The sequence below is a fragment of the Ursus americanus genome, chromosome 3 (assembly GCF_024610735.1).
Source record: "Ursus americanus isolate L20-20 chromosome 3, mUrsAme1.1.p, whole genome shotgun sequence".
Classification (NCBI taxonomy): Eukaryota; Metazoa; Chordata; class Mammalia; order Carnivora; family Ursidae; genus Ursus; species Ursus americanus.
In genome coordinates, this window is record NC_142129.1 from 83,796,148 (window position 1) to 83,821,385 (window position 25,238).

Below are 25,238 nucleotides of genomic sequence, written 5' to 3' on the forward strand. Positions count from 1 at the left end.
TTCTTCATCCAAACTTATTTATTTCTGAAATGGAGAAAAAGTAAATGTGTAGCAATGGGAACAGCTTTAAAACAATAGGCATTTGAGGGACGCCTGGGTGGCACAGCGGTTAAGCGTCTGCCTTCGGCTCAGGGCGTGATCCTGGCGTTATGGGATCGAGCCCCACATCAGGCTCCTATGCTATGAGCCTGCTTCTTCCTCTCCCACTCCCCCTGCTTGTGTTCCCTCTCTCGCTGGCTGTCTCTATCTCTGTCAAATAAATAAATAATAAAATCTTAAAAAAAAAAAAACAATAGGCATTTGAGATTTAATTAGCATATTTAATCAGTGAACTCAGTATTTATAGAGGCCATTTTGTCTGGGCCGGGCATGGTGTACATTGTTATATTTAAATCTATGACCCACTCATGCCTTTCCTGTCATTTTTCTTTTTAATATTGCAATGACCATTTGAAATTTTAGATTAAAAGTTAGTATGTGAAATTTCGGTATTTAAATTTTAAAAAATTGTATCATGCATCCTATCTTCTCACAGGGAAGATCGACGAAAGGTTCCTTACAGTTTAGTACCAACTCCCCAGGGAGTGGGGTTACCTTCCTGAGGGGAGCTCATCCAGTGAACAGGAAGTTTTCTAACCCAGAAGAGGTGACCATATTTCCTTTATATACTTTTGATATACGCTTTCACTTGGATACTGACAAGCCCCATGTTTTTATCTCCAGCCTGGGCTTCTATCCTGAACTCCAGACTTAACTACCTAACTGCCTCCATGACATCTCCTCTTCGATACCTAATAGAAATTTCCAATTTACCATGTCCACACCTGAATCCCTCATCTTTTCTCCCCTCCACACTTTCACAAAAACAAGTAAAAAACCCTGGAGTCATCCTTGACTCTTTCTTTCTTTCACAACTGATACCCAATTAATTAGCAAGTCCTGCATACATTTCTTTCCAATTATATCCTTAATTGGACAACTTCTCACCACCTTTACTGTTAACACTCTTATCTGAGCCACCATTATCTCTCATTTGGATTATTTTGATAGCCTGCTATCCTGCTCCTCCTGCTTCCATCTTCATCTCCTCTGTGGTCTATTAACATGTAGCATCCAGTGATCCTTTTCAAAATCTAAGCCAGATCATGTGACTCCCTGCTCAAAACTCTCCCATCTCACACAGAACAATAATCAGGTCCTTCAGTGCCCTGCAAGCCACACAGGACGAGGCCATCACCTCTCTGCTCCCATCTCCCACCATAGGTGACTTTACTCCCTGCGCTCCAAACTACACTGGCCTCCTTGCAGCCAGAGCCCCTGTGCTTTGGAGGAAGGGAGGGGAGATACGTGGAAGGAGTGGGAGGACAACCAGCAGTCCCCACTACACTGTTTCAGATTTTGAGAGGATATGAAATATACTTCATCTGCATTCCCTAGTATTTTCAGCCTATTCTGTTCCGTGTAGTGATTTAAAGCATGTTTGCAAACTCTGTTACCCTTCCTATCAAGATAGGTGGGTCGAATTCCCTTCCCTTTAAGTATAAGCAGGCCTTGATCAAAACGCAGGAGTGATGCCGTCAGGAAGTGGAGAGAGCACACAGAGGGACTCTGTGTAGGTGTTCCTCGTGAGAGCCAGCAGCCAGCGTCCGTCTCCAGACATCAATGAGCCAGCCTCCGTGTGACAGTCACTTCTCTCAAGCTGCCCCAGGACACCGCATGGAGCCACACCCTGCCCAAACTGCAGATTTGTGATCAAAACAAATGATTATTGTTTTTAGGCCATGAAGTTTGGAGCGGTTTGTTATCCAGCAATAGATTAACTGCAACATCCCATTTCTGTGCCGTTTGTGGTTTGTGTTCATAGAAGTTAGTGTCTGTTCCACCACCCTCCTCCTTCCATCCTTCACTTCAATTTCTCTTCTCTCTCTTCCCCCACTTTAGTGTTTCTTTTGTTCTTTCTCCCATTTTAGTATCAGGATAAGCATTTTTAAAGAAACGATTCTTTTAAAAGAGACATACTGGCCACACGTTTGAGAATTGGCTTTTGAGGCTCTGTCTTTGAGATGCTAACTTTTCATGATGTTGATGTGGTTTCACATTTCAACGACTTGTATATAAATGATTTTTTAAAAACCTGTTGTCACTCTAAGCAGTTTTGGTGATGCTCCGATCTAAATCCTACCGGTCATATTTCACAGGCAGCTGTGACCACCACTAGTTTCCACCTGACCCGTCCTTTCTTTCACAGTATAAAAGAAATGATTATGGGTTTTCTTTAAGTTACGAGAATATAGCAACCAGAAGTAAATATACACAACACTGACTTACAGAGACTACCTCTGAATGTTGCTAACTGGTGTTTTTTACTTCTTCACAACTGCCTCCAATTTATGCAGGAAACTTGTGTTCCTTTTATAATAAAGACAGATTCTTTAACTATGTACAGCAGCATTACAAAAAACACGTTCTAAAGCTCTTTCTCTTTGAGGGTGGAGGTCTTTTCACATTCTCTCCTTCTTAATTTCTTTCCAGTTTAACCCAGACCTTTGATCATAAAAGAAATTCAGGCAACCAGCCCATGCTGCAGGGAGCTGTGGACAGTGTCCTCTTCCTTTCAACAGTTCCAAAGTTTCATTCCTATCTCAGCTGGGGGCTTCTCTCATGAACTTCCTATGCTCGTAGTCTAAGAAAATTTCTTTATTGGTACATGTTTCATTTCTTCCACGTAACTTTTAGTTATATCACAAAAAAAATGCAATTACTTAGATCTACTTAATTCCTTTCTCTGTAGGTCACTTCAGCTTAATTATTGTTTTTACATTCAGAGGCATTCATAGCAGCTGCCTGTTTTATCCCTCCAGATGCGTGACTCTTTCTCACGTCTTTCCATCCACTCGAGGCTTCAGTTAGTCAACGTTGTTCAATTAAAAAAAGACTGATGTATTAAGTTAGCAGAGGTTTCTATTTCAGCTTCCTTCCTCCTGGACGTTTATGGGGTTGGTACACCTCAGCTCCTCTGAGGTTTTCTTCTTTTCCAGCTGGATGAGTCCCATGAAGGATGGTGGAAACTTCTGTCCCAGAGGAAGTGAACCTAAAGAGGGCTCAGAAATTCCAGGGCACCCCTGGGCCACAGCAATGCCTCTATTATTAATGAGAGTCAGCCAAAAGTGATGAAATCATGTGTTTGGAACTAATGGATCTCCACAGAGGTAAGACTCTAAGTGGGTCTGATTTTTCCTTTTGGGACCAGATACTAAATGGAACTTATTAGCCCATGTCTCTTTTGCTGCCGCTTCATATACTGGAGAGGATGGGGTGTATATGAACAGTGAAGAATTGTTAGTTAAAAAAAAAATTAACCTGCACTTAGTTCTGTGGTGGGTTGAACGGCAACAGCTATGGCCACCTTCCATATATTTTCTAACTCATTTCCAGATGGTTTCTTCCTCACCATGTCAAGGAACTAAGACCACTAACTCACTAAACAGCCCCCTCTATTTTGATGACCTCTACATTTATACCTGGCTATGACTCAGATCTCAAACTTAGATGCAACTACCTACTTCACACTTCCACTTGACAAAGCACCTCAATGGCAACATGTTCAAAATTGAACTCATAATCTTCCTCATCCCACAGATCTAGTCCTTTCCCTGAGATTTCCTATCTCATGGAATGGCTCTACCGATGCTGAGAGCACTTGTTGTCCAGGCCAGACATCTGACTCCTTTGACCAATGCTGTTACTCCTCCTTGACCAACACAATGCCTGGCACACAGCTGGTACTTAGTATTTTGGGGATGAATATTCAATATTTGTATGGAAAATGCCATTAAATTAGACTCTCAACTCCTTCAAAGACCAATGAAATGGATTGCGGTTCATCCAAAACTCGAGCAAATCTTCACTGTCTCTAAAATCCAGACTCCCTCCTCATGCCAAAGCTACCACTATTTACTCAAACAGTTGAATGCCTTCTAAAATTCCCATCATTAGTGTGCATCAACATGCAGTTAAATGAATGAATTGATTATAATTTTCTCTGCTCTACCAAATTTCTGCTTCTCATACTGTGCTTCATGAATGTGTCACTGCTGGAAAATGAACACTAACTGTGTATTCAGGGCATTTAATAGCAAATTTGAGTGAAATGTTGGTATCTTGATAGGAAAGATTTTTTTGAGCTCTACTAAGCATTTTTGAAAGCAAAATGTGTCAGCAGACTGAAATTACATGCAAAATTATCTAAACTATTTACATATGATAGACAGTCCCACTTTGTAGCAGATGAAGCTTTCAAAACGTAGGGGATGAAGCTGAATAATATCAACCTCTGGTCTAATTACTCCCAAGTCTTTGCTCATGGCTAAAGGCATAAAATGCAAACAATTATGATACACAATAGTGTGAGTCTTCAGGTGACACTGGAGGACACTATGACAGCCCTAATTGCACACATGGGGGCAGCTGCTGCCTTCCATCTACTATAATGGAGACCTAGTACTTAGTGCAACAGGGATGCACTATCCCTGGACTTGGTGCATTACTTTACTTTTCTTTGCACAGTGCAAACAGTGGTGCACACCCTGAAGGGACTAAACAGGCTACTTCTCATGCCCGAGCTTTCCATCCTCCAGACCACCTTAATTACATTAAACAGCTGTCGGTTGACTAAATCCACTGGAGGTATACCACTCATTGCTCAACCATCACACCTTGAGGGAAAACAGTGTATGTCACTTGTTCTCTGATTTGATCACTCCCAGTGCATGCTTTTCACTATTGGACAAAATCTTGAAAAATAAGTAATGAAATCTGTGCGTGAAATAGAACCCAGTAGATAATCCTCCAATTTCAAAAATAAAAATCCATGGTACTCTGTCCATATGAATAATTCTGAAATCTCAGACAAGATATCTTCCTTAGGTATGGTTAGGTAAGAGTACCTCTTTCCTTCTTAGTTGGAATGTTGCTACATTCCCTCACTTCCCTGCTTTCTAGGCCACACATATTTCATATTAACAGCTAACATTTACTGAGCACTTACTATGCCAGGTACCTTACTTGGACCATCACTACTGACATTTTGAACCAGATAATTCTATTGTGGGGCAGGCACATAACATGTTTAGCAGCAGTATCCCATCCCTCCACACACCCCACAGTTGTGACCAAAATGTTTCCAGAAATTGCTAAATATCCCCTGGTGGGAAAAACTGCCCCCAGCTGAGAATTATACTGCTTCAGATACATCAACTTATTTAATCTACTACACTACTCCAGAAGGTTAAGTTCTACTCTCCACTGTACAGGTGTGAAAAGAGACACACAGACAGATTCAACTTGCCTAAGGTCACATATCTTGTAGAGATACAGCTGGTATGTGATCCAAGGTAGTCTGACTATAGAGCCCCAACTCTTAACTAGAGCCCTGACCCCTTACTGACTTAAGGGCTTAATAAGCATAGGTCTGTTGGATCAGAATCCTTTCCAGAGTTATTGAAAAGGAATTGCTTTAGCAATGAAGACTGATTCAGGAATTGAAACTAACTTGAAAATAAGAGGGAAGAGGGCATATGATCTCCACCTAACTAGGTATATACCTGAGTCATAGTAATTGAAAGAACACATTTTTCGAACGGTCAACCATATATAAAAAAACTAAAACCCCACAGCATGGTAACTTTCTTCTTCTACCACCTAAATCATTTTTAGATCTAGGTAGAATATTTGCAGAGCATAATTTAAGTGTCTCCTCTCCTTTTACAAATGATGCACCAGAATGTTATTTTAATAACAAACAAAATTTCCTGATAAATTTCAACACAGTATTTTTCATATATTTTATCATGTTTGGTGTGAGAAATTAAGATGTTTACTTTTAAAGATTACATGTATTTTGAGAGAGAGAAAGCAGAAGCATGTGAGCTGGGGAAGGGATGTAGGAGGACTGGCAGAGGGAGAGGGAAAGAATTTCAAGCAAACTCCTCACTGAGTGGGAAGACCAAGGCAGGGCTTAATCCCAGGACTCTGAGATCATGACCTGAGCTAAAATTATGACCTGAGCCACCCAGGCACTCTGAAGATGTTTATAAAGCACATATTAAAAAGAGGGTTGAAAAGTTATATTCTTTTTTTGCGATGAGAACTTTTAAGATTTATTCTCTTAGCAACTTCTAAATATGCAACACAATATTATTGTCTATAGTTACCATGCTGCATAATATATCTCCATGACTTAATTATTTTACAACTGGAAGTTTGTACCTCTTGACACTCTCCACCGATTTCACCCCCTACCCCCCTCCTCAATGCTTTTCCCCTGCGGCAGCCATCGGTCTGCTCTCTGTATCTAGTTTGGTTTCATTTTGTCTTTTTTATTTCACATAAAAGTGGAATCAGAGTATTTGTCTTGCTCTGACTTATTTCACTTAGCATAACACCCTCAAGGCCCATCCACATGGCTGCAAATAGCAAGATTCCAATCCTTTTTTATGACTAAGTAGTACTCCATTGCATATATGTACCACATCTTCCTCATCCATTCATCCATCGATGGACACTTAGGTTGCTTCCATATCCTGGCTATTGTAAATAAAGCCTCAATGAACACAGTAGTACATATATCTTTTCAAATTAGTTCTTCATTTTCTTCAGATAAATCGCCAGAAGTAGAACTGCTGGATCATATGGTGGCTCTATTTTTATTTTTTTGAGGAAACTCCATACTGTTTTCCATAGTGGCTGTACCAATTTCCACTCCCAAGGCATCTCCTCTCTTAATGGAAATATCTGGCCGATCAGCCAGCGTAATTCTCATCATTAGATTCCTTCTTGTAATTGGAGATCAGATCTTCCCATTACAGAATTCATTTGCAGATGACCCTTGTTAGAATGCTAATATCCATATTAAGCTCTGTTAGCCTTCATTTAAATAAATTAATCAAATTAGTTAGTGAGTCATTTAGCAAGGCATTAGAAAGGAAATTACAAAGAGAGAAGTTCTTACGGTCCAGTCAGGAGCAGGGAAAATCTGGTTACAAGGTCTCCTGCAGGGAAGCCACACATGGGGCTGGTAGCACCTCACGGGGCAGGACGAAACAGGTTAGGTGCTGGGCAGGGGAAAGGTGGCCAGCAGTGAGAAGGAGGCATGGAGAGTCACTTACATTCCTGAAAGTGTACTTTGCCTCCTTTCCGTTCTTCACCCCAGTGGCCCATTTGACAATCTCTTCTCCCTCTGGCATTCCAGAGTTCTTCCCTCAAAATGCAAATTGGTCCCAGCCTATCCAAAGAAGGCTGCACAGCAGACCTTCCACTTTATAGCCAACTCTGAAGAGCTGAAAACTCCCAAGTGGTATTGTTCCTCCTTGATTCAGCTATCCACACTGCTTTCCACTTTAATGATACCTGGATTTCTACGTGTAGGAAACCTAAGCCTGAAATCACAATGCACATGGCTGTCCCCCGGTCCTGGTTTCTCCAAACATCTTCCAGAACACAAAATTTCACCAACTTCTGTGGGGCAAGCGATGTAGGCGAGGGTGTTGTCATCCTTTGGGAGGCAAACAGGAAGTCCATTCCTTCTCCCCATCTCATTACCTCTAAACAAATGCAAGCACACAACAGCCTGTTTTCTTTGATTCAGAATGTGGCAGACAATAACTACATGAAAAAGTTTCCTATCTGGCAGTGTCTGTTGCGAGAATTTTTCTTTGAAAAAGAAATGAAAGAATAAAATGCCCCTAAAATGTAAACTAGGTTCTGTAATTAAGCACTTTAAATCTGCTTAGAACAATTTTCTAGCATTTAACTGCTAACAGAAATCTTCTTCAAAAATATGAACAGACAAGAAAACCAGACCCAAGGTTCATAACCAATATAACAGGAAAACATTTTATTGCGGAACTGTTTAAGGCCAATGATTAAAAAAAAAAAGGAAAACCATCATGCGGATTAAAAAGCTAGGTTGGGTGGTTAATTGCAAGAGTGACCAGAAAAACCACACATAAGCATACTGCAGATACTAAGCAGGCTTGGAGATGGAAAGCTGGCCTATATCTGATCGAACTACCTTGTGCCTTTTCAGAAAATCAGGGTGATGGATAAGCATATACAAGCTTGGATTAAAAAAAAAAAACCCAACTTCTATTTATTATATTTTGCAACTATGATCTTTTAAAACGGTGGCCTTAGGAAAATCTGCTTTGGCAAGCAACTGCAGAGGCTCCTGTGGAGAGGAAGTGAAAAGACTGGGCTTATATACAAGGGCTGCTGGCACGTTCAAAGCGCAGGGGATAGTTCACAGAGCAAAATGTAGTCCTAAGTAAATGGGTTTCAGGCAATTTCAGTGTTAAGATAACATCATTAAGAGTAGAACAGATTGCGCTCAAACCCTGCTGTTTATAATTAACACGTTGCTTCCAAATACTCCAGGGTCCCTGGTAAATAGTCTTCTGCTCACATCCACCCAGACCAATCAGAGTATTTTCATCAGATTCCATGCTGGGCCAGCACCTGTCTGGACAAATCCAATAGAGCCAAAGAACTCCTCTCCCTGGCCAGCTAAGTAGTTGGATGAACACAGCTTGGCTTAGTCATTGTCACAGTGTCCATATGGCTTTGAAGCTTGTTTTCACAAGAAATCATACAAGTATTTTATTATGTCAAAGTTCACCGTCCTATAAACAAAAATAGATAATATGTTAGCATCCTCACCCCCTAGACTGCTCAGCTTTGTATGTGTGATTCTGGGAGGAACATGCAAAATAATTCACAACCAATGCTAACCAATCCTATAGTGCTATCAAAAGCACCATGATAGGAATGGAATTAATTTTATAAAAAGTCACTAGGAACAAAGTTTTTTATAAAGTTTCCTTTTTTCTCCCATGCATAAAGTTTGCTTTTCTGAAAAAAGGGAAATGAAGTTAGAACTATTCAACATTCTGTATTTCAATTATACTACAGAAAGTTTAGATTTCATTTGAAAGCTATTTGCTTTTTTGTCTAATAACCATAATAATTAGAGATGCAAAAGTATTTAAATCTTCTCTGCTTCTGAACACTGTTTATCTTCCCAAACACCTGTTTTATCATTACATAATGCATAGCTCATCCGTCCTCATTTGTAGCTTTCATTCTTTTCAGTCTTTTAACACTGGGTGACCTGGATGTGTATTGTAACTAAATCTGTATGATCCAAGAATACGATACAACAAACAGACGATGTGAATGTATATTTTTGTACTCTGATGGCAGGCAGAATAAAATAGCAGGGAGACAGAGACATATAATTATTTTTCCTTTCTCCAAACTCATTCTTCACTATAAATATTCAGCCTTGGAGGTTTATTATTTGAATAAATGGTCAAAATAATTAGTTATAATGATCTAGCGATAAGTATAAAATTAAAGCCTTAAAGTATTCAATTCTGCAAAAATAATCATCCATGGAGAACAGTCTTTTAAAGATTCACTAATTGCACACTCTTATTTATTAAACTATCATCAATTAATGTTTTTGTCTATCATTTTATAATACATTTTCTAAAAAAGTTTCTAAGCAAATGACTGACATATCAAATATTGTTTAAAATTTGGAATGGAGAACTATGGATACTGCTTATGAAAACACATTTAAAAATAGCTCAAATGAGATGCTCCAGCTATCGTGGTACCTAATGTAGGACCAAAGAATACCGTATTTGCTTCATTACAATAGTGCCTCTGAAGAACACTAAACCTTTCCAAATGGTATAAAAACACTGCCAAGACAATCTTGTTATCATTAACAGTAACAAAACAACTAAAAACAGTTACTAAAATTAAAAAAAAAAAAATCTCAGGCATAAAGACGTAAAATGTGTGGTTTTTATCTCATAATCTATTTTATTTTTGTTTTTCTCCTGTTCAATTCTAGGACCACCCAAATATACTGGCAACAAGGTACCACTAACCACTTTTTTTTAAATAAAGTCATAAGAAGTACAAACTTCCAGTTGGACAAAATTGCCAAAATATATAAATCATATTGGTTCAGATCATCTTTTTTAAAGGATCTTAGAAGGAAACAGACCTAAAAAGCTATTTCTAACCACAGGCAGAAAGGGAAGGAGAATTTGTATATTTCTCCAGGCACATATACCCACCATAACTTTGGGTTTTAAGGTTATAAACCTGAAGTAACAAGATAAGGTAGACTTAAATGTTAAATTTTATTGTTTTGGGTTTTTGGGTTTTTTGACATGTGTGGGAAAAAAATTTAGAAGCAGCTAAGATTAAAACATTTACATTTCAAAACTACAAGATTAGAAGGTATTATTTGATGGAATGTGAGGTAGTCATACAAAATGACCAATACGAAGACACACCTACAATACAAATGAGGGAATAGAACAGAATTACAACTCGGTAGTGACAGCACAGGCGAAGCATCTGTATAATGGACTAGGACCAGAGAAGAACACGAACAAATGAAATACTGTGATTTGTTAGTGGCGGGACTCCTTTATTTTACTCATTCTAGTTGGGTAACTTGAGCAGAGTTCTGCAATAAGGTTTTCTTTGATAGAAAAAATGGACTGACTTAAAAACACTACGCTATTTAAGTGTCTATAAAAGTTTCACTACATTCCGTTTCTCTGCTTTGCCACTAGAAAGTACTCAAGGACACTGAATGATACCATTAAGATTTCTGGACTTTTTCATGACAGTAAATTATTCAGAAATTGAATATGTAAAATGTAAATATTACAAATGAATATGTAAAATCATTCCTTTAAGAAACATTTACTGCCCAAGATGTATGAATGCCTCTTTCTCTATCATCCCTCCATCCCCTAATGGATGGTCCCCACATACATTATTCTAAGACAAGGCAGAATTTGAAAGAATAACCACAAGGAAAACATCAAAAATTACATCACACATTCCAAGGATAACTTTGTGCTTCATAGGACTCAGAGACAAACAATTCACTGTAAAGAACATTTTAAACTTCTACAAAGAGAATTATGTACTTTGTACGTACTTTCTCTGGCTTTTCATGGCTTCAGATGCATATTAAATTTATATAAATATGATTTTAAGGTTTTGGATAGTTCTCATATAATACAGGAGATACTTGGAACTGAAATGAATTATTTTCGAAAGTAAGCATATAGAAAAAATACGATAAACAATCTTAGTGACAATTTGCATAGGAGTAATCAATTCTTAAATCAGAATTCAGAATACTTTAATACAAGTTAGTTATATGGCATGTCTAAAGATTTAATTTTACTGTTATCCTTTTATTACACTGTACTTATTCTTATACTACACTGAAATACTTTTTTTCTCACGGGATACTACTTTATTTCCTTTTACTTTTGTGGGCAGTTTGAGTTCTTTTTTAGTTTGGTTCCACTGGCAATTTGTAACCAGACTTTAAGCAGCCTTGTTATCTTATGTTATCTTCCCAATGACTGTGTAAGAAAGAAACTTAAAACTACCATTCACATTAAGAACAACCCAAGGACAATATTTAATAAGCTTTTCATCATCTGTCTTCTCCCATATTCTACCTCTATATTTTGTGCTTCCTTTAAAGCCTCCCACTGCTTCTCTGTCCAAACCTTTCCAGTGTTCCTTGGTCAATAAAGTTCTCTACGTCCTCTCCCTCTTCCATGAATGATTTTTCTCTTCTGGGCTTACCTGAAATCTGGCTCCCCCTGAAGAACTTGCCTCCTCTTCAGCTCTTTCTAATGAGGTTAGTCCAGGCAGTCCTGTTGGGTGGGTTTGGTGTCCTGGTGCAAAATACTCTGCTCCTCTGAGACTCGGATCATTCTATTCACCACCTTGTGTCCCCCTGCCCCTCTATCTTAGTCACTATATCATGCAGCACCCAGTTCAGTCTTCCTCTCCATCCCAAGACCTGCATCAGCTTTAGTGACCTCATTGCACACCTGTCTTTCCTACCTCCAATGGCCTTCTTTTCTACTTTCATGACCATATTCAGAAATATTCTACCTCTAAAAACATAAATTCAGGAATGCTATCCTCTGATCCCCAAGCTCTTTTTCTAAGAGCTTCTATCTGTTCTATCTGGAACACCTTGACACAACCAGTTCACAAGCCCCTTCACTTGCTTGTGATCTACAAACACTTACTATTACGTGCAGGCACTGAACTGCTGGCCCTCTACTGGGTTTACTTCCTTCCTTCCCTTCCTAGCTTAGACTCCATGGTCCATTACTTCAAGCACTCACTTGCTAGCATCCACCAAATTCACCTGGCTAAACCTCAATCCTATGTGATTTCAACAATATTCCTTTTCTGTCTCAGTACTTACCACATGGAATGCTATTAGAGAAGATTCTAAGTTTCACAGATTGGTGCCACTGTAAATTCAAGGTCAGGAACATTAAATGGGCCTCAGTACTCCCAGCAAGTTCCTTCTCCTGACGACACCTTCTTCCATTCCCCCACAGCAGCTACTTCAAATACCCATATTCCTCTCAAACTGCTACTACTTCTATCCTTGATCTCAGTTTTGTCTCCCCATTTAAAGGCAAAATAGAATACATCAGAACTCCCTCAACTTCTTGCCACCAAACTTCCAAACGGTGCCATCTGAATCTAGTTTTTCCTCCTGTTGTAATGCAAAAAGAGTCCCCTCTTTCATCCGTTATTTCTTTCAACTCATGTTTCTAAAATCCCATGTTGATATACCATTTCAATCTTTAATCTCTGTCCTCTGTATCCTTAATTCTCCTCTATCACCTTTCCCATCAGCATTTAAATATGTTCAAACCCTTAAATAATAACCCTCTCACAACTCCATAACCCCTTTAGTAGGTAACAATCCTCTCTTCCCCTTCACAGCAAAAAAAATAAAAAAATAAAATAAAAAAAATCCTAGAATACAGGCTCATGAGGATAGGATATAAGTCTGTTCTACTTGTTGCTATATCCCCAAAGCCTGGCACAGTGATTATAACGGGCAACACAACAAATGTTAAGTGAACAAATGAATCAGAAACATTCTATTTGCTGCACCAATTTTCTTATAAATACTATTTAAATATGCTATAACCTGACTTCTAACCCACTGTATTCCTGTAAGTGTTCCTGATAAAGTTACAAATGGTGTTTTATCAGTAAATCAGATGGACTCTGCTTGATTTCTTGGCATCAGCTGCCAGTTTTGATCATCACACCCTTCCCTCAGGTTTTCCTACTTTTCTTGTGTATATATTTATATAACTCCACATATAACTGCTTTATCCACTTAAGCTTGTATCGCAAGTATTTTTCTGTGTTTTTATCCTTTCAAAGCGTGATTTTTAATAACTGCATAGTGGTTTTTTAAAATAAGAATATACAATAAGTTATTGATCCATTCCCTTGTTTTGGACATTTAGGCTGTGTCCTCTGATCTAATCATTCATTCTCTACCATAGGAGTCTGAACTAGACATACCTACCTCTTCTTTGGTAACTATCCTTGAGATCTCTTATCTCCACCACACCTTGATTTGGAATGAAACTCCGTATCCTTAGCTCCCTTCTTGTTGCTGCCCCAAAAAAACAAGTGCACAATGGTTCCCTTTCATCTGAAGTTTTACTGCTAATCACTATAGGAAAACATGAACTATTTATGTATTTAGCATATACTAATTTAAAACATTGTTTAAGTTTGAGGTAAGGCAGTGATTGGCACAAACACAGTCCGTATTGAGCTTCATGGACTTATACTGTAGAAAGAAAGATGAATTTGAATTATTAAGTAATTAATCAAAACTATGATAAGTATCAGAGGAAAACAATGAGACCTGTATACCTGTATACTGTGAATGGAGTGGGGGAATGATGGTGGTCATGGTATGTTTAAGAATGCTTCTTCTCACTTAAATTGAAATCTAAAGGCTATGCGGTGATTAGCTAGATGAAGGAGACAAGGTGATGGAAAGTGCTGCATTTGCCAAGATGGGAAGCAGAATGGTGAATATGAAGAACTAACAACAGCCAGCAAGGTTAAAGTGCAAATACCTTGGAGAGCAGCGTGTGTACCACTGTGGGTGGGAGACACAGTGATGGGACAGGGGCCAGATCACCAGGGGCCTTGTAAGCTACATTAAAGATTCTTGATTTTTTATCCCAAGAGTCATAAGAAACTATCGAAGACTTTTTTTTTTGAAGTATAATTGATATAACTGACATGTTATATTAGTTTCAGAAGTACAACATACTGATTCCACAATTCTATACATTACTCAGGACTCATACAATAAGTGCAGTCACCATCTGTCACCAAACAACATTATCGCAATCTTATTGACTATATTTCCTATTCTGTATTTTTCATCTCCATGATTTATTTTGTAACTGGAAGTTTGTACCTCTTAATCCCCTTTATCTATTTCACCTATCTCCACACCCATTTCTCCTCTGGCAACCACCAATTTGTTGTCTGTATTTAAAGAGTTTCTTTGTTTTTTAGATTCTACATATAAACGAAATCATATGGTATTTGTCTTTCTCAGCCTGACTTAAAAATTCCACTTAGCATTATACCCTCCAGATCCACCCATGTTGTTGCAAATGGCAAGATCTCATCCCTTTTACATGACTGAGTAATAGTCCATTGCATATATGTACCACATATTTATCCATTCATCTATCGAAGGACACCTGGGCTGCTTCCATATCTCGGCTATTGAAAATAATGCTGCAATAAACACAAGGGTGCATGTATCTTTTCGAATCGGTGGGGGGTTTTTTCCATAAGGAGGTAATATCCGAAATATATAAAGAACTTACACCACTCAACACACACACACACACACACACACACACACACACACATCCAATCCAATTAAAAGAGAGGATTAAAAGATTATTTAAAAAAGAGGATTAAAAGAGATTTAAAAATGAACAGAGGACCTGGACACTTCTGCAAAGACATATAGATGGCCAACAGCCATATGAAAAGATGCTCAACTAATCATCAGAGAAATGCAAATCAAAACCACAATAAGGTATCACCTCATACCAGTCAGAATAGCTAGTATCAAAAATACAAGAAATTACAAGTACTGGTGAAGATGTGGAGAAAAGGGAACCCTCATGCACTGTTGGTGGGAATGTAGTTGATGCAGCCCCTGTGGAAAACAGTACGGAGCTTCCTCAAAAAAAATAAAAATAGAAATACCATATGATCCAGTAATTCCACCATTCGGTAATTACCCCAAAAAACAAACACTAATTTAAAAAGATGTATTGCAGACTTTTAAGTAGGAGGGTGCCATTAAATTTGTATAAAATCATTCTGGCTATAGTGTGGACAACAAATTATAAAGGATAAGAGTAGACAGAAGAACAATCAGAAGGCTACTAGAGAAGAGATGATGGGGGCCTGGTCTAGAGAGGTTAATAGGACAAATGTAAGTGAATGACTTTGAGATCTATAGGAGAGACTTGGTAGTTAACAGGACTAACACTTGGATACTGGGAGTGTGGGAGAGAGAAATGTCAAGAATGACTCCCAGGTGTCAGCCTCATACAATGGGGCAGACTGCAGTATTAACCACTGAAATACACAACACTGGAGGAAAGCTGGATCATTCTTTTTTTTTGTTGGCAGGCAGAAGTAGAGGTTAGAATTCCTGAGTTCAGTTTTGGAAATGTATTGGTGTAGCTGAGAAACATCCAATAAAGGTCAAGAATACTAGAATAAAGGTCTGGCCTTTAAAAACTGAGGAGTTATTAATATAGAGATGGTTGCTTAAGTCATGGGTATAGCTAAAATTGCCTAGGGAAGAAGTACAGTATGAAAAGAGAAAAGAGCCAAGTCTCAAGGACCAGCTACATTTAAAGGTCAGGTGGAAAGGATAAACTGGCAAAAGAGCTTTAGAAAAACAGCCAAAGAATAAAGAAGAAAACCAAAAGATGGAATCATGGGCTCTAAAAAAAGAGTTTTAAGAAAGAGAGTGGTCATCAGTGTTAGATGCCACTGAGAAGACAAACAGCCTGAGAACACTTCAAAAAAAAGGTTCTGGGGAAGATGGAGGAGATAAAATTCAGATCACAGGTGGAAGAGAGACCCCACCTACTGAAAAAGGAAACAAGATGAGCAGCTACGTAGGTAGTTCCCCTGTTGGTAGAACTCCAGTGAAGGAATTCTCAACTGATGGTTACAATTTTTTTCTGTAAAACAGGTGAATGCTGAACAGAGTGAATTTGAAAAGAGTCAAGAATCAGGGTTAAAAAGAAGCCTGTGAACCTTGTGCTCTATTCTTCAGTACAGGAGGTGGAATGGGTGCGAGGCTGGTAGAAGATAATCAAGCATAACGAGAATGGGGAAACAGAGCCAGATTGCAAGAGGCCCAAAGAAGTCCACATCTCTACAACAAGATGGGGGAAGCAGCAATTTGGAAGTGGCAACAAGAAGGAAGGGTGACACTTAAGGAGCATCCAAACTTGAGAGATTAAAGTGTGAGAAAATGAGTAGCTACCATTAAAGGTAACTTCAGCGGAAGGAGTATCCCCAGGTAAGAATAAGGTTTTCATTAAGGGAATGAGGAAGAATATTAGGAGAAGACAGCAGGATATGGGAGGGAGAGAAAGAAAGAATGGAAGGTTATTTGAGCAGAAAAGGAACACAAAACATCATGGGGATGAGGGAGTGGAAGAGGGAAGATGTGGGGAAAGGAGGTGGTTATTCTTTGAACACTGCCCACGGAAGGCGAGGAAGAGAAAACAAAAGTAACAAAGCAAGCTACAGAGATCCCAAGCTCTATGACAGAATCCCAGGTCTACAAGTCCTGCTCCCTTCTTAGGTGGTAAATGGAAGCACACTTCTCTGGGCGTGTTTAATATCACTGATGCTAGAATTAAGTTTCTGTTTGGTTCACTGTACATTGATCGTACTGGACATTCGTAAGCCTCTGCCTTGTACACGTTTATGTTGGGGGACAACCCAACACATTTACAGTAATGACAAAATCCCTGAAATAAATATGCTTCATTCAAAAGTTATGTCTTTGATAAAGGCTCTTATATACAGAGTTTTTAAAAATCATTGTTTATAAAAAGAAAGGTACTGCCCCTTACGGTCACACCGAATACATTCAAAGTTTCTGTTCAATTTCTTCTGGGTAAAAGTTTGCCCAGTTTTGCCATAACAACACATTTTAAAACCCTCACTTTATGTTTTAGAATCTACATGCCATCAAACTATCTCAAATACCTCCATCATAAGATCACAGAATTTTTTCTCTGGGGCAGAGGCTGCCAACCTGCGGACTTTAGAATGTTAGGAAGCTGTCAATTTCATCTGAGGAGCTCTGCACATCCAGACCCATGTCAAGCACTATTTTTAGCCTGAATAAATAATGTTTCATGCCTATATATAATTCCACAATATATGTAAATATTTTCAAGATTAACTGAAGGATATTAAAAAATCAAATCTTTGTATTCAAAAGGGTCGGGAAAGCACTGTCTTACAGACTATCTTGTTCCACCTATCAGTTTACATGCACATTTACCTCTTCTACCACATGGCCTGACTGATGCTATCCGGCTGCAACCATGAGATGAGGTCATTCATTCATATAAATGGCTGGAACATTTTTCATAACAGTAAGTAGACCTCTCTGTGAGGAAACTAGTTACATTTTTAAACAGCTCTCATTTTGACAGACATACTTTCTTCCCTAGAACTTCTTTCAAAAATTACTCGGTAGTCTCATCCACTTTGTACGTGAAAACCCCTGAAATACTTGAGACAGTTACTGTATCCTTCCTAGGACTTGCTCTCATACCCTGTCCCTCAGTCAGGGAGATGACGTGGCTCTTCATTCTACCACTCTCCTCCTGCCCCCCTTGGCATGTGCCCATTTGTCGATGCCCCTCTTAAAATGCAAAGCACAGGACAGCACACCAGATTTGTTCTGCCGATGGGAACACACAGCAGACCTATTATATCCCCTGAATGAGACACCAGGATCATTAAAACCTTGCCATCAGCTAAAATACATAGGACTTAAGCCGGGTCTCTCCCACCTTGTTTTAGGACATTTGAGTTTTTTGTAGTCAACTGTCCGTTAAATCCTACCTTGCTTCTATGGGACCATTACCCCAATCTTTTTAGGTCTTTCAGAATCTTCCTTTTTGCCATCTAACATATGAGCTGCTTCTCCCAATTTTATGTCATGTGTAAATTGATGAGAGAGTTCATTCTACAGTGAAACTTATTCATTCTTGGCACTTAAATGATCTTCTCTTGCTTAACTGACTAACGACATTACATTAGGAAGAACATTAATTTTTATATTTAGTATATCATTTACATAATTCAAGACATTTTACATCAACGATTATTCTATGCTTACCTAGCAATAGCTCTGATGAAATCTAGAGATACCGTGCATTTGTATTTTGGTCCATCAAGCTGATCGTCATGGCCAACCAGGGTTAATAGCTGAAGGGTCACTAGAGAGGTAATCTAAAAATAAGAAAACATTTTTATGAGCTGTTTTGATGAGCTTACATGATGTCCTCATTTCTAAAGCATTTTATAGTTCCTTTGATAAAGATATATAACTGAATTCATAAGAATAACTGCAAAGAATATAACTTTGAAATTGGTATACACAAATTTGTACATATGCCTGAAGTCCTGGTTAAACTAACAATCAGTCTTTAAGGATTCCACTAGAGACAGCTTTGTTTCATTAATAACTCAAACGATTGCTAATCTTTAAAAACTACAAATAAAGCACATTCCTTCTTTACTCAGAATTTTATGGAGTTTCTATCTTAACACCTCAGAATGTTATCTGTACTCCCTTGAGAACTGAGCAGTTAAAATGTGGATGTGGGCCTTTTTCAGAGTTGGGTAACTGGTTAGATGAGACATAAACACATCCTTCAGACCATCCTTCAGGTGGCTTAGCAAGATTTCAAACCTACAGTCCCTGCTCATCCTACTACGCTACATAGACTCCATTCTGTCTCCCATTTTTTTTTTTTTTTTTTAGATTTTATTTATTTATTTGACAGAGATAGAGACAGCCAGCGAGAGAGGGAACACAAGCAGGGGGAGTGGAGGAGGAAGAAGCAGGCTCACAGCTGAAGAGCCTGATGTGGGGCTCGATCCCATAACGTCGGGATCACACCCTGAGCCGAAGGCAGACGCTCAACCACTGTGCCACCCAGGCGCCCCTTGTCTCCCATTTTAAAGAGAAAAGTGTTATGCAGTGTTCAGTCAGCTGTCATTACTTTATTAACAAATTAAAAAAGGAACAGATGGTAGATACCACAGTATTTTATATACAGAAAATTCTATATTTAGCAAATATGAAGCACTTTTGCTAAACAGAAAAACATTTTGTATTAATATATCAAAATATGAAGCTCTGCACTCAAAAAGTGAAGACTTTAACTTCTAATTCAATATCACAAATTAGGTTATGCCTTGAAACGTTTTTTATAGATGTGTATGTTGAAAAGAGTTATGCATTCTGCAGCTGTTGTATGTTGTTTTACAGGTCTATTAGAACAAGCTTATTTGTAGGGTTGAAATCTTACAATCTCCAGTTTTTATCTATTTCATCTATCAAAATTGATAAAAGGCTCCCATTATGAGAAAGAGTCTGTCCTTTTCCTTTTGTAATTGTTAGTTTTTGCCTTATACTTTTGAACCTATTATTAAATGCATGCACTTAAAATCACTGTGTTTTGCTGGTAAATTAAACCTTTTCATTACTATCTAATGGTCGCTTTCTTCAGTAATGCCTTTGCCTTAGTGTATTTTTCTAATATTAATATACCTATATCAACATTGTCTTAAGTGATAATCTTTTTTCCTTTTTCAACATCTTGTTTTCAAATTTTATATTTTCTTAACTTTAGACAGTTCTCATGTAAACAATATGTATTGGGATTACCTTTTCATAGCCAGTCTGACAATCTTTACCTTTTAGTTAGACTATACGCTCCACTTGCTTTTATTGTAATGATATCCTAAAATTTTATTTCTATCATTATATTAACCTATTTGCTTTTCTTTATGTGTCTTTCTTGCCTTTTTAAAAAAGACTTATTTATTTGAGACAGAGAGAGAAAGAGAGAGAGAGCACACGTGTGCACAAGGGGAGGGAGGGGCAGAGAGAGAATCTTCAAGCAGACTCCCTGCTCAGCATGGAGCCTGACGCTGGGCTCGATCCCAGGACCCCAAGATCTCAACCTGAGCCAAAACCAAGAGCCAGATGCTCAACCAACTGAGCCACCCAGGTGCCCCTCTTTCTCACCTTTTACTGAACTGAATTATAATACTTTTCCATTATATAATTTGCTCTACTATCTCAGAAGTAGTTATACACTCCAGTTCTAATTTCTGTTTTGATTTCTTCTTTAGCCCCTAAGCTATTTTAGAATTAATTTCCAACTCATGAAGTTTTTCTAGTGTTTTTAAATTTGTAGATTTTGGGGGGTAGGGGTGGGAGGGAGTTGCTGGAAATCACAGGATATGGTCTGTATACTGGCAATCCTTCGAAATTTGTTGAGACAGCTGTGTTGTCCAGGAGGAAAGAAGAATGCACAGAAACCTGAATGTCATTGTGACAAAGAGTGAAACTGACCACGGCAGTAACCCTGCCTGTCGTGCCTGCCAGGTCCCTTCCTTCTTTGTCCCCCAAAATGTCTCCAGCTGATGGCAACTGAACACAAAACATGCCCACAAAATGTGATGACCTCACGCCAGGCAGAAAGATTGGAATAAGAGTCTTCTCTATTACTTATGTAAGTACCTATATAAAATATCCTCCATTTTGCCTCTTTGCCTGCAAAACCTAAAATATTTACAATGTGGCTCTTTACCAAAAAAACTTGCCAACCCCTGCATTAGAAAATTGCTAGATTCAGATAATTAATTTAACCAATGTGGAAATCAAAATGCTCGCCGACTTGCCCGAAGTGATAATGACAGGATGGTGCCAGAAACTCAACTGGCTAGGATTTAGCTTTCCTAACTACAATTCAAAACTTTTGAAAATCATAACTAAACTGTGATCACAGCTAAGAGAGCTAACATCTAATGAGTTACGTTAGACTCTTGTCTGAAAAAAAGTATGTGCTGAACGAATGGGGATGATCTGTAAAAAAGGAAGCATTCAAGAGAACAGACTTGGTAGTGTGCCTCCAGTAATGGGACTAAAAGACTCCTTGCCCATTAATTTAGAAATCTGAGTAGGTGCTCACTGTGGAGGTGGAGTTGTTTAGCTGTCACTCAAGGTATTAAGATCATCCAATCATCTCCTTCCCACTCCCACTCCTGAACCCACTTTGATTCCATGCTTAATCTTCTCATTTCAGACAAGAAAGAGGGAACACTCAAAGTTAGGAAGACCTATCTTCTTCCATTTACTACAATTGATTAGTCACTTCAACAAATTGAGCCTCAATTTGCAAAACTAAAAATCTGAATAATATTAAACCAACCATGCAGTATATTCTAAGTATTTATGAGATAACCAAAAATGAGCAGAAAGTCAAGGTACTATTTCAATGCTTGGCACAGAGGAATTGTTCAATAAATCATACCTATTAAGAAATGAGTATTTTAATTCTGAGTTTATTGAGCTGATCAGTAAACTTAAATATCCCAGCTGCTTAATAATTTTTTTCAATTACCTAGTCTGCTTAAAAATATTTATCAATAAACGGGCATTCTGGCTTATACATTTGTCTCCTGAGATTTGACCAACATAATTAATTGTAATCATATTCCTGAGATACTGACCACCTCTAGGAAAATCTACAAAACCAAAAACCTACGAAAAACCTAAAAGCTAATGGCCAGTTCCTGAAGCACCCGCCCAAACAACAGCTCTAGAGTCCTGACTCTGCAGGCTACACCACCAGACCTTACCACTGCTGCCCCCTAGTCTCACTGAGCTGTCTCTCACTTTTAATTTTCCAAACTGTGACATGAACATTTTAAACTTGTTTTTAGTACTTAAAGATAACATAAGTTCTACTTGTGACACTACTGTGTTTGACTGAAGTCCAAAAACATAAACTGTATCTGATCAACTCCTTTATTCAAGTAATTACATAAATTACTATAAGCAATAGGAAAAGTTTAAAAAATGGCTAAAACTAATGAACTGGTAACACTGCTACCTATCTGGAAACTTAGTCATCAGACATATATCTTCCAGTCCATAAATTACAAACAATATACCCCTTCTTTCCTAGGGTTTGCCCCCAAATAATATAGTGGTGTTAACAAATATCAAAATTGGTACACGTTACAATAGGGATGTAAAAAGAATATTTTTAAATCATTACCTTTAACTTTAATTTTTGAAAGTTTAATAACAGGTATTGATAGGTGAAAAATGAAAGACCTTGTTTTCTTGACTGATTCTGAATCACATAGGGATTAAAATGAAGAGAGCCAAATAGGTAATTAAATCATTTCAATTGCGTAAGATTCCTTCACATTTTCACTGGAAATGCAAAGAGGAAAATGAAACGATAGAAATGGGAATCCAGGTGATAAAAAATCAAAGAGAACCCAAAGTAGCCTACAGCTGGCAGAGATTACTGCTATTTTCTAAGTGAAGTTATTTCTATTGTTAGTATTCTTACCTCATCCCATGAAGATATACGGAAAGCAAAACTGATTCAAGGAAAAATTATTTCATAAGCTAATAAATGCTTTTCTTAGTTAAATTTTATATGCACATATGAGTAAAGTTAATGGATGGTAAAAATAATTCAAGTTATTCAACATTTTCATAAAAAATAAGAGCTTCCATTTACCTAGTATAAGAGTTAAAGTTCAATGGAACAAAAATGGTTAAAATTAAGTTCATTGTTAAAAACGTGTGGAATAGTGATGTGCCCATCAAATGAGGTCATCTGTAAAGCACTCAGCACAGTGCCTGGAACGCAGTATTTATTTAGTAATATGAGGTATTATTTATATGATTACTACCTATTAGCATTATTTTTCAATTTCAAATTTAATGAGTTTTTCTAACAGCTCATTAATTTAAACTACATTAGCATGGTGATGGGTATTAAGGAGGGCACGTATTGCAATGAGCACTGGGTGTTACACGCAAACAATGAAGCATGGAACACTACATCAAAAACTAATGAAGTACTGTATGGTAACTAACATAATAAAAAAATAAAATAAAATAAAAAATAAAACTATGTTATTTTATTTGAAAACTTTGAATTTCATATAGCTTTCTGAATAATATACCATGCTTGACCTGTTTAGAAACATAAAGTAAAACTTAAAACTATCTGCAGGCTTAAAATACCTGTATTAAAAGTACAACAAATTAAAAATTATATAGCAGTCTGGAACCAGCTATAGAGAAAATTAAGGAACATAGGAAGAGTTCTGAAGAAATTAACCAAAATGCAGAGTACAGAGATACAAAGAGGGAAAATATGAAAGAGATGATTGAACATATTTCTCATCAAAGATCTAGAAGGAAAACAGAGATGGACAAAAGGGGGCACAAGCTGTATCTGAAGAGGTAACAGACGGGAATTCATTTGAGAAGATGAAAAACACCAAAGCACAGAATTAAAGAGCTAAATAAATCCACAGAAGGAGGAATTAAAAGAAATCCACACCTAGACACATCATAGTGGAAGTGTAGCCCTGTACAAGATAAGAGGAGTTCTTAAAAGCAGCTAGAGAAGAAAACACATTACCTTCCTACAAGCAGCAGTTGGACCTAGAGATTTCTTAAGAACAACGAAAGCCATAAAATAGTGAAAAGATAGCTTCAATGTACTGAAGAAAATTACCATTAACTCAGAACTGTACACCCAGAAAAAAACAATCTTTTAACGAGGATGAATTAAATGCATTTCCAAACTAAGAACAATCAAAGATTTGCTACCAAGAGATCCCTACTCAAGGAAATTTCTAAAATGTATCTCCAATGTGAAGGGAAAGCATCCCATTAAAAGGTGAAATGCAAGAAGAAATGAAGAATGAAGATAGTGGAAAATATGATGGTAAATCTAAATGAATGTGCCTGCAGAAATGATAACAATAATGTATTATGGGTTTAAAAATAAGATTAAAGGGCACAGTACCAGTAATATATAAATTGGGAGTACAGAAAATGAAGTTAAAATGTTCTAAGGTCCCATGGTATCTGAGAAAATAACAATACTTATTAAATCTTGTCTTTGATAAGTACAAATGTTATAATTTTTAAAATAATAACTGAGAGAACAGAAACAACAGTGTGTACTTGTAAATTAGTAGAGAGGAAAAACTAAATTATAAAAATAATCTAAAAGAAAGTAAGGAACAAAAATAGAAAGTATAAAATTATAATAGATATAAACAAAATTATATTAGTAATTATATTAAAAGGAAACTAATTGCTGAAAATTGAAAACAAAGATTGCCTGAAAAAAATAAATCCAACTATGTACTGTTTAGAAGAGATACCTCTAAAACAGAAGACAGAACGAAATACATCAAATACTAACTAAAAAAAAATCAAGGTATATCAGCACAGATAAAACCGATTTTAAAAGAGATTTAAAGAAAGGTTCACTTAATAATGAAAACATGCAGGCCCAGTGCTCATCTCTCTTATGAGTTACTTGTGATCTTTACTATGAAGGGATGAGACACAGAATAAGATCAGCAGCCAAGGGATAGTGGGGGTCTTGGGAAGAAGAGTATATACATCACTGAATATCAAGACAAACTCGTTACCCTTTCTATTTTGGAAGCAGGTAGAAATCATGAGAAAGTAGGTCTGAAATTTTAAGAATATATAGAAAAGAATTAACACAGTTTCCTACGGCAAAATACATTCATTAACTTCAATCTTTTCTATTTTTCTGTAAGGGATTCATTTGCTAAAGTAGGTTAGTAATAGTCATTTGAAACTCACACATTAATCTTATTATTAAATACAGGTTTCTTTAGTAGTTTTCTTTTAAAATAGAAAACATTAATTTCATTTTTACTCTGCCAGTGGCACTTCCTTATAATATTTCTTATAACTTCTACTTTCCTGCGATTCATATACTCTCATATATTTAATCCTTTAATTCAAATTGTATGCTAAATTATTCTTATATATTTTTTCATAAAGAAACAAAAAAATCTGTCTTAAGTTAGAATTTCAAGAATATTTTTGGATAGCTTACTTTTATTACTTTTATCACATTAGTTTCAACAAAATTCCAAAG

At 37.3% G+C, this 25,238-nt stretch overlaps 1 protein-coding gene across 5 annotated transcripts in view; it reads right to left on the minus strand.

The window, feature by feature from the left end:
- ORC5 (origin recognition complex subunit 5) overlaps window positions 1–25,238 on the minus strand; it is a 176,994-nt gene that overhangs the window by 88,711 nt on the left and 63,045 nt on the right. For 3 of the 5 annotated variants that reach the window (XM_087861164.1, XM_087861163.1, XM_087861165.1), the window contains one exon: window positions 18,377–18,489. In XM_087861164.1, the coding sequence (XP_087717290.1) occupies window positions 18,377–18,489 (113 nt within the window). Of the gene's footprint in view, window positions 1–7,866; window positions 8,679–18,376; window positions 18,490–25,238 lie in introns of those variants that run through there. The other 2 variants (XM_045793425.2, XM_045793424.2) reach the window with 1 other exon arrangement.